Raw genomic sequence first — 10,202 nt, forward strand, 5'->3', positions numbered from 1 at the left:
ATCTTGGCTCCAGACTTCTTCGCGTTATTTGTTTAGAAAACATTGCCCGAGGGGGAGCGTTTTGATAGAGGCTCACAGTTTTGAAAGCACGCTATCTGGTTCACCTTTCTTTTTACGGTCTCTTCGTAATCGATTGTAACGTTTATATAACATTTGTGTAATCTATGGCTGATATAAAAGACGAAGAATTTAATCTCGCCTTTTTGGACGAAGATGATATCGATGAAGATGTACCTGACGCCGCTTCAACACGACTTATCCACCTCGACAAAGATACGGAAATCCCGAAACGATATTTGATTCGCAAGATTTTTTCACCGCATTTGGAGCCGCCAGCTCATTACCACCCTGCTGCAGAAGAATCCCAAAGAAGGAAAAAGGTACCAGTTGTTTTGCATTGCCTTCTTTATTTTTATGACAAAGCGCGCGACATTGCGCAAAGACCAATAGGTTGTCTGTTGATTATAAAAGCATGCCCCAAGAGATTTGATTTCACAGATGTCAACGCCATAGGATAAGCTTAGCTTACGTTTAACAGATTTCAGACAAAAGGAATGAGATAGTTGAATGCGAATTCCCTGAATTCGGTAATCTAATCAACGTTTTTTTGAAAGTCTTCTCAAAATTGTCCGCCAAGCATGTAGCAAATTATGAATGATGAAGTTGTGCGAAATGGAGACATGATTGACCTTAAGTTATGCGCTAGATGCAGTTTTTTGCGTTAGTTATCTAGTTATATCGCCTTTTATGCTTAAAATGTTTTAACTGAGGATATTAACCCCTCGGTGTGTATTTAGTAGCGTATTTCCGGCTTTTTCTCCAACAGGAACAAAGTGAAAGTTCGACATCGTTTATAAGCGCGGACTCAGTTGTGTGTAGACAGTATAACTTCTGCCATTTCCCAAAGGAAATAAACATCTCTTAATCTTTTATCTTTATAGAAAGTTGACATGTCTGCCTGTTAAGCCTAAAGTGATCCCATTTGCTGTCAATTTTGTAGTATTTTTTTTTATACTGCGATTGGCGTAGGCCACCTTGAAATAAACATATTCAGAGGTTGCTGTTATTAGTATTGTTTTATCGCATTAATTTGACATGACATTTGTAAGAAATGGAATTTTCGTGATTGACAGCTTGTCAAGTTTCGATAAACGAATAATAGCAGAAACGTGTAGGATGTCGTGTTCTATGGATAATGGAGGATTCTGTAGAATTTAAACAGTATTTTGTTGATAGGTTTGAATATTAAGGAAATTATTATGCAGACAATGTCACCTTGAAATCTAGTGAATTGAAACACTGTGAAATTAACAAGTCTGTTCAATCTGTATGTTTGACAGTTTCCATTTTTATTTAAATTCGCGCATGTACTGTTTATTTAATTATAAAAGGCATTTTTCCCGCTATACCTTGTGAGCAGTCAATGTTCCTTTCAATCTTACAAAAGAATTGTCCTATTCTAAGCAGATATGAATGTAGTAGGTTAATTTGAAAAATTAAGAGCAAAACTAAAAGAAGTAATCTGAGAAATTATCCAGAACAATTGAGTATGATATCCTAATCTTATCTTTATAATCAGGAGTATGTTTCATTCTCTAGTTTCGTCATTGAAAATATTTTCAAAGTACTGTAACTTTCACCATAAGTTCCCTAATTCAGTGGTCATTGCTATCAGATTGCCTTCAAACAAAATTATTTTAAAAAATCAGGTAAAGAAAAAAAAAGAAAAAGAAAAGCAGCACTAAACAAATGCTTGGAATGCTGTGCATATAACTGCCAACATGTTTCCCTTCTCTCTTTACCTTTTAATTTGGTTTTATTTTAAAAACTGTTATTTTTAAAAACTGTTATTTTTAAAAACTGGATCATTGGATAATGCAATTCAAGACTTTTTATTGGCTTTGCCATTATGGTATATGGCCAATATACCACAATCTACAAATATGGTAAGCGTACGCGTCGGGTTAAAATAAAAAAGGGAGCTAAAAAATGTAAGATTTGTCTAATATCTTGGGGACGTTTTTAATAAAACAATTATTCCACTCGCGCTTGTTGGATATGAGATGATTATAGCCAACGAGGCGCTACACACCTCGTTGGGTATCTATCATCTCATATCCAATGCACGCTTGTGGAATAATTGTTAAATATCATAGGTCCTAAAAATTGATGAATTTAGATTTTGTGGTAAAAGATTATTTTATAGATCCTTTGTTTGGATTTTCTAGTAAATAATTACAATGATTTTCAATTGAGAGAAGACAAACATATAAACTGGTATCCTTTAACTTGTATGTTGGTTAGAATCATAGCTACATGTATGTTAAAAACCTAAGACTCACATGTTAGTTTCAAAAATGGCTTTGTGTCACATAACTTACTTTCCAAGGTGCTGGGCACTAGTTGTATTGCCTGTGTTTTCAACTTAACATATAATTTTTTAGTGCCTGCACAGCATTTAACATTAAGACATTCAAATTACATGGGTGATAAGGCTTTTCTCATAAACTTTGCTCATGGCAACAAATTTCTCAGAGGATTGAACCCTCTAGGTTCAGGTCCTGAAATTTTCTTCTTCTCAAAGTCAATGATGAAATGTTAGGATAGTTTTTATTAAAGAGATTTGACACTGTGTTTACGTGAAACAGCAAATGTCAGCTTTCCCTTCCTCGTTTCACATAAAATGATGTGAACCTTACTGCTTTAGCTTTGTGTGAGCTCACATCATGGTGGATTTGAAGGTTCCCTTGTATTGACTTACAAGAAATAGTTTTGGTGCCCTTTTTCTGGCAATTAACTTTTTCTCTGTGACATTAAAAGTGCGAATAAAATCTTACTTACATGGCAAATGCAAAACAGGTTACTTTAACACAGAAACGGTGAAGTGTAAACAGCAAACATGAAAAAGTGGCGGGAAAAAGAAGGCGACATGGTCACTCTTGCTGTCCAGGTTTCATGTAAACACAGTGCTAAATCTCTTTATTATTATCTTTCTCCCTCTTTCCACACTTAAATTGTTGTTTCAGAGACATGTCCAGGGTTGACCATCAATACGTGACACTATCTGTGTAATATGCACCACAAATTGTCCTTAGCTTTGAAACTCCAACAAAACACATAAAAGTTTGTCAGATAGGTAAAGTATGAAATCCCAGTTGAATATGAATATATATGAATGAATGAATGAATGAATGAATACCTTTATTTAAGTGTCAGACTAAAATAGCAGTACATAACCACTAAATGGGGACACTACAAAATAAATTAAAAATGACTAAATCCATATATTAATATGTATAATGCACCATTCAATCTTGGAGACTAGTGTGACAAAAATATAGAAAGGGGGATTTGGGGACTAAAGTGAAACCACGAGGTTCAGGAAAGTAGTTTCACTGTTATGATTTTAACACTTTTGACTATTTTTCTATGATTAGCAAGAGTTTGGACATGGGATAATTATAGAAGACTTTGTTGTTGTTCTTTTTTTTATAATAAAAAACTTAAAAAATATATTTGTATCAAAATTATTGTGTTACCAGAATGAGGATTCAGAGATGATTAAGGAATTGTGAGAAGGGTAAATATGAACAGTATGAAATGAAAAAAAAACAGCAAATAGCTTAGCATATTTATGATTAATTATTAATCATTTTAAATGATTTTATAGGTATCGTTTAATTGAACTATTCCACTAATAGCTAATATCGATTCTTTCTCAATGCTAAATTATGCTATCTGTGAAGGGAATATCATTAATAAAGTACCTTTTATTTTTCTTGGAAGGTTCACAGCAAGTGGGGCTCTGAAGTAATCAAAGGTCGGCATAGTTTTTCTAGTCAAGATGACCTTGTAGCCTTATTAAGCTTTGAAAGTACACCTAGTTCTCGCAATTCCAGCCTTGATGAAGCAATCATCAGGAAAGTAAGACAAGTTTTATCACAGAAGAGTGGAGATGACCATCTAGAACCTCTACGCCATAGTGCTCTTCAGCTGTTAATGAAGTTTTCCAGTACTGCCACTTATGACAAATTGGGGCAATGTTTTTTAGAGGGAAAAATTGAGGAAATATCTCATTTAAAGCTCACTGAGATTCAAGGTTTGTTTCAATATAATAAGTGAATAAAGATAAACAAATATTGTGAGTATAGTTATACATCTAATGATTACTATTATATAGAGTTTATTTGCACACAAAAGTCTTAGTGCCAAACTATTGGCTCCAAGTTGTCCTTCTAATCTGAAAACACAACCCTTAAGGGTGTTTTTCTTTATAGCCGCTTCCCCTGCCATGATCCATATAGGTCATTACAAGCAAGATCAAGTAACGAACAAAAAAATGGCAAACTGGAAAGTTTTGATTAACCTTGTGAAGTAGGATTGAGCAAGTCTCATCTTTTTTTTTTTGATGTTTTGGTGAGTGACATCATAAGCTTGGTCTTAAAATGTGTTTTTGACTTGGTCTATGAGCTTCCCATCTCAGACATGGGTCACCCTTTACTCCTAGCTGGCTTGAAAAAGGATTTTACATTTTTAGCCATTTGAATTGGCAATGCTACATGTTTTTACCATGTCAGGGGCCATACACTTCCCACAAGTGAATGAAGAAAAGAACTGACTCAATGTGTTTGTATCATTTTCAGCTGTGTCACTAATAACTCCCCCACCATGCTTCATAGAGATAGCCACACCTACTGATGAAGGCTCAAATCTCAAGGAAACCCTTTCCTCGCTGTTGGTGTCACATCAATCTACTTTCCCATTCTTAAGTGTCAGAGAACCCGAACACAAATTTAACAATGGATCCAGCCCCTCAAATTCTCCAGCATCTAAGACCAGACGGGTGGATAATGGTGGTTTAACAAAACCGGCTGTAGGTATGATGCTAATGTTTACGCAGAGAGCAGAAAAAAATTCTGAAAGCTGTTTGAGTGTAGTAAGAGGCAACTCTAAAGAGTGGGAGCAAGTCAGTGTGCCACAAGGAATCACAGAAGGACCTGGTGATGAGATTTATTTCAAAGCTGCAAATAGGGAAGGACCTGTGTTTGCAGTCAAGAAACTATCACCTGGTTCTGGAGTTCGCATTATTCTTTTTGTGAACACGGACATGGATGAAGTAGAGCACTTTTACCACCTGATCACTGGTAAGAAACCACTACACCTGAACAAGATTGAAGAGGGCCTTAGTACCCGCACGTTCCCTCTATCACCCAAACTGGAACTGCAACTTGTTTGTCATCCAGCCCTAAAATCACATCCAGTGAAAAACACTGCTCTTTGCTTCATGTTGAAAGGGAATGATGTGAACAAAATGTGTTCAGAAATTCCTGGTGGACTTCGGAACATTGGTGAGGGACATTGGCAAGGAAAAGATCCTGAGGGAAATGCTGTTATACTTTATAGTTTGCTAAAATAGACTGCTACTGTTGTTTCCAGCTTTGCTTGCTAGGTGTATATCTTGTGACATCTTTTTCTCTAGGTAGCAGTTGTCAACTTGTAAATATCTTTTGTGCCCTATATTTTTACTTTTTCCAAGGTGTGGCTCAATCAGTTTTCTATAGATAGAGACAAACCTGATTGGCCCACGAATTTTGGTGTCATCTCATTTTTGAAAAAGATCAAAATTGATCAGCAATGTTACTTCATTTGCATATTAAATATCCTTACATACAGCTTTCAGAAAGCAGCCAGGTGTTCTTTCACTAGTCAAAGAATCTGCTTTTATTTAATTTAAGTGCTACTTTTAATAAGTTTTATTTAGTTAGTTTAGTGACTTGATCAAGTCCTTGTGTTGAATTAAAATCCAAAAACTGAGAAACAGATAAATACAGCTGACACCAATGGAAAGTGATAACTGCAACACCATGGCATGAAAATAGTTGGATGAATAACAGAGTTTGTCCAGACATTCAGTGGACTGTATCCACATCTTGTAAACTTATAGTAGGATAAGGATGTGAAGAAATTTTTCTCTAAATTAAACGGAAAATATTCTAATTTTCCTATAAGTATCCATTAAAAATCTGCTCCAGAGTATGAACTCCACTACGCTTTAATCTGTCTTTTTTCTATTGCTTAAGACAGATAGCAATAGATAGAGGAAACTACAAATTTGCTTTCCCTGGCAGTCACTTGTGTTGATATTACATATGGATTAATTTAGTTTTCACTAAGCATTTAATATTACTCTACACGATATGTTAGTTTGTAGGTAGGTTTTCATGGTAGATTATTAAAGGCACAGGTGTTGAGACACAATCGAACATGAAGCAGCAACGATAAAAGACTGCCTGTCTCTTTGTCTTTGTTTTCCTCTTTTCTTTGCTCGTACACCCAGTAATTGTTTTTGTTGTGGTTTGACTGCACTTGCAAATGTTTCTGATAAGTATAATTCCCCCACCTCACTAACCAGCCTTTTAGGACCCTGTCCCTTCCTCCCTTGAGAAAGGAGCCTGGGAACAAGGTTACAACCTCAAGTCAGTATTTTTCCAATCTTATCTCCAGAGTGCACGATATCTGATCAACTGTTCTTGGCAGCGTACATTTTAAATTGTCTGTTGGTTTCCTTGCAAATGTCTATTTTTATTTTGAATTTATGTTATTAGTACCATTATTATTAATGGGTGCTATTTTATCTTTGAAAAAAATAATTTATTGCTAAACTGTATGATCGGCGGAAGCAGTTGGGAACCACAAAGTTTTGCCAAAGTAAACAGTGTCGTAAGAGCAACGATGAAGCCCAGCGTACTTCTCTCTTGCAAGTTTTACTTCAGTTTTTTTTGGATCAGACCGAGCTTTATTTTTCAATCATGCTGGCTGAACTGATCAATAGAAAGATCGTAAGGAAAACAAAGACAAAATATTGAGCACATTCAGTGACCTTCAAGCGCCACAGTTCTCATCTTTTCTTTCTTGACGGTAGAGAATTCCCTACTCCGCAGTATTTGATCAATGAGTTCATGAGAAGGGAATGTAAAGAATCCTAATTTTGAGCAGCTCAGGAAAGGGCCACATTCAGCTTGAAACTTTCCAATGTCAAGACAATACTGACTATATGGAAATCTCAATTTTAGTTAAACTACAAAACATACAGGTGAACAAATAGAGCAAGCAAGTAAAAAAGTGTCTTTTCTTTTACGATCAAAAGAAATGATTGAACAATTATATTAGCTTGCTTAGCTAGCAGGATTGTCCGCACGACCAAGAACATGAGTTTCTTTCCCCGAAAAACAACAGAATCGCTTTGCGCCGGAAAGACCTAGAATCTCTTACTAAGCCGCGAATCAAGCGCTCCATAAATACCTTGTGGCTCAATTGTAGCGCTATTAGGGATAACACGGTATTGCAGAAAAAGTCAAGAGATTGCCAGGCTGATGGATGTCATTCCCTTCTGTTTTCTTTTGAAAATCTCATAATGAAAAAGCAGAATAAAGAAGCGGACTGTTGAAAAACATCACACCTCCCTCCTTCTATGATCTCTATCAAAAATTAAATTTTATGAAGTGTAAACGTGTTAACAGGCTGAAAGTGCATCTCACTCGAACTGAGACTCAGGAAATTGGTGAGTTTGATTCTTTTCTTTAATTCATTGTTAATTCCTTCTTACAGAAGACTATTTCTTTCGTAATACACTTGTACTCACGGCGAATTAAGAAACATTTGGAAGCTACAGTTCTAAATTAGACTTAGCAAGAATTCCAGTTAACAAATAATAATAAAAAAAAATCATCCAATAAAAGATCACAATATACAAGGCATGATGAAAGTTACTAAAAATTGATTTATAATAATATAGTTCGAAAAGCTTTACAGAGCCCTTAAGGGCTCAAAATATTCTACACAGCGTTTACAGGGCTGTGGCCTAGAAGCGCCCGGTGGCCCCTGGCACCTTAATTTTGCTCTTACGCGACTCAGGAATCTTAGTTTTTTCATAAAAAGCGTATGCTGGGCACCCTGGGTTTCACAGTTTCAGAGCACTGGGCTCTCTTCAATTTTCCTTAGAGCACAGCCTTGACTTATAAAATAACTCATAATTAAACAAATAATTCACGTCTAAATACATAAGGGTTCGTAATGGCTTGACTACACGTTTGACTAAAATCGGAAAAGAAATTTTCCCACAACACTAACTATGCTGAAGCGAAGAACTCACAATTAACTCATCTTATGTAAGAGAGACCGCGCCTTCAGTAGTATATATTTCTCAAGATCCTTGAACCGCTTGACGTAAAAGCTGGTGACACCCTGCAAATCTTTCATGACGTAGGTCTGTAACTCACGTGTTGTTTGATTGATGTAGGTTAGAGTAGACTTACCCTCCTCCCCTTCAGTTTCTTTAATGAGTAACCCTGAGCACAAGTGTTCTTTCCTATTGTACTCTGGGTATGGGGGTAGTGTTGTCAGTACTACTGACCGGTAGGCGATGGTGAAGTGGTCTCTGCCATCACAAGGAGCCCTGCGTGACACTAGGAGCACTACGTCATCTGGTTTTGTTGCGTTATGCATCTTGTTCTGTAGTACCATGTGGAGTATCTCATCATCGTCATCAACGACTTTTATCACTTGAACTTTAATCAAAAGAGGATCCCATTCTTTGCGGGCTTTCTCATTCCTCAGCAAAGTGAAAATAACTTCAGCCGGGAGGTGTATAGAGTACGAGGCCTTTACACACAGATGGTTGCCGCTTTCACACTTGGAGAGCGTGACTCCTTTAGATGATTGCACCTCTTGCCATTTTGTTAGCTGGTACAGTTTCACCAGAGCCTCTATGTTGTTAAAGTTAAGCAATTGACTAATGCACTGGTTCCAAGGTATGGCAATCACAGGACCAACAGATTTGCGGATTTGCTCACGCTCAAAGCGCAGGCGTTTTCTAGCCATAGCTTCAAATGCTCGCCGTTTTTGTTCGTCCGTCTCCATCATTAACCTGGGTAACATTTTCAAGTCTCCCCTGCCGTCAGTGCGCCGTGGGGCTGCAAAAATCAGGAACGCACTGTTTACGTGTCGCACCTCACCACCAATGGAGTAAGCTTCTACTCTACATCCCACCTCCATATGAACGTCATACGTGTTGTTCACCATCGTTTTGATGACCACCCTATCTCCCACCTTAATGGGTCCGCGGAACTTGACCTCGTCGACTGCTTCCAACTGTGGGTGAGATCGACACAAGCGAGTAGCTGTGATGGTGCAGGCAGCTACCATCCACGCCATGATTTGACCCCCGAAAGCTGTTTGATGATGGTTTGCATGAGGAGGAAGAACTAGCTCTACACTTTCTAACGAGGTATTGACAGGTGCAATCTCTCCGTTAGAGCGGGTCTCACTCTCCGGTGTGTACATTTCATTGTCATGCTGGTCATTCTGCTTTTTAGCAAGCTCTCTCAGGTTGACTGGGTACTGAATACGCATTCTCCTCCTCTCGTTGGCGAGAGCGTATTGAGATTTCTCTTCCTCTGTGAAAGGCACCACGGGGGTCAATTGCTGTTTTTGGTGATTCTTATCCAAGGCTACGAAAGTAAAGAAAGCCTTACAAACATTTCGTATCTCGCCGCTAAGCAGGTCTTCAACTCGTATCCTTACTCCAACTTCCATACTTGTATGGAAAGCACGATTTACTCGCGCAGTGATGTTAACTACTTGACCAACATAAATTTGTTGGTCAAAATAGAGTTCGTCCATGGAGGCGGTCACACAAGAAGTTCGAGCGTGTTTCTCAGCCGACAGACAAGCTGCTGCGTCCATCCACTTCAGCAGCTGTCCACCACTGAGGCAGTGTTCTTGTCGCTCGTTTGTATGCGAAGGAAGCACGAGCTGATTCATTTCGACTTCGGTAATATTCTTGTAGGAGTCCATTGCTGCAAATTCTAATCAAATTTGTTCTACTAAATCGTTTCCTGTTTTGTTGTGACCTCGTATCTATTCATTCAATTTAACTCTATAGGAGCCAATAACTGAGACAAGCGAGAATACCAAAGGCGAATTCCAACTCCAGTGAGTTGGTTTTCAGTGGTTAAATGGATTTGATAAGAATGGACGTGTTTGTAAATTGAGAAATACATGTAGTAATTTGCATATTGCGTGAGCTCATGTTGTTTTGGCTCTCAGAAAAAACGATGGCGTGACAAATCTTGGAGAATTCAAGAAAAGAGGAACAAAACAACCAAAACATTCTCAAGCAACATACGAAACTTCACCCCGGA

General features: G+C 37.6%; 2 protein-coding genes across 2 annotated transcripts; one reads left to right on the forward strand and one right to left on the reverse strand.

Annotated features, from left to right (window-relative positions):
- Nucleotides 1-21: 21 nt before the first annotated feature.
- Nucleotides 22-6,263, forward strand: LOC111322172 (uncharacterized). The gene is made up of 3 exons (XM_022925236.2): nucleotides 22-380; nucleotides 3,787-4,099; nucleotides 4,644-6,263. Exons 1-3 carry the CDS (start codon nucleotides 165-167, stop codon nucleotides 5,414-5,416), a joined length of 1,302 nt encoding a protein of 433 aa, XP_022780971.1. The 5' UTR covers nucleotides 22-164; the 3' UTR covers nucleotides 5,417-6,263.
- Nucleotides 6,264-7,562: 1,299 nt separating this feature from the next.
- On the reverse strand, nucleotides 7,563-10,180 carry LOC111321642 (acyl-coenzyme A thioesterase 11). Its single transcript, XM_022924587.2, has one exon. It carries the CDS (start codon nucleotides 9,853-9,855, stop codon nucleotides 8,155-8,157), a length of 1,701 nt encoding a protein of 566 aa, XP_022780322.2. The 5' UTR covers nucleotides 9,856-10,180; the 3' UTR covers nucleotides 7,563-8,154.
- Between the last annotated feature and the right edge of the window lie 22 nt (nucleotides 10,181-10,202).

Source organism: Stylophora pistillata, chromosome 4 (genome assembly GCF_964205215.1).
Source record: "Stylophora pistillata chromosome 4, jaStyPist1.2, whole genome shotgun sequence".
Lineage (NCBI taxonomy): Eukaryota > Metazoa > Cnidaria > Anthozoa > Scleractinia > Pocilloporidae > Stylophora > Stylophora pistillata.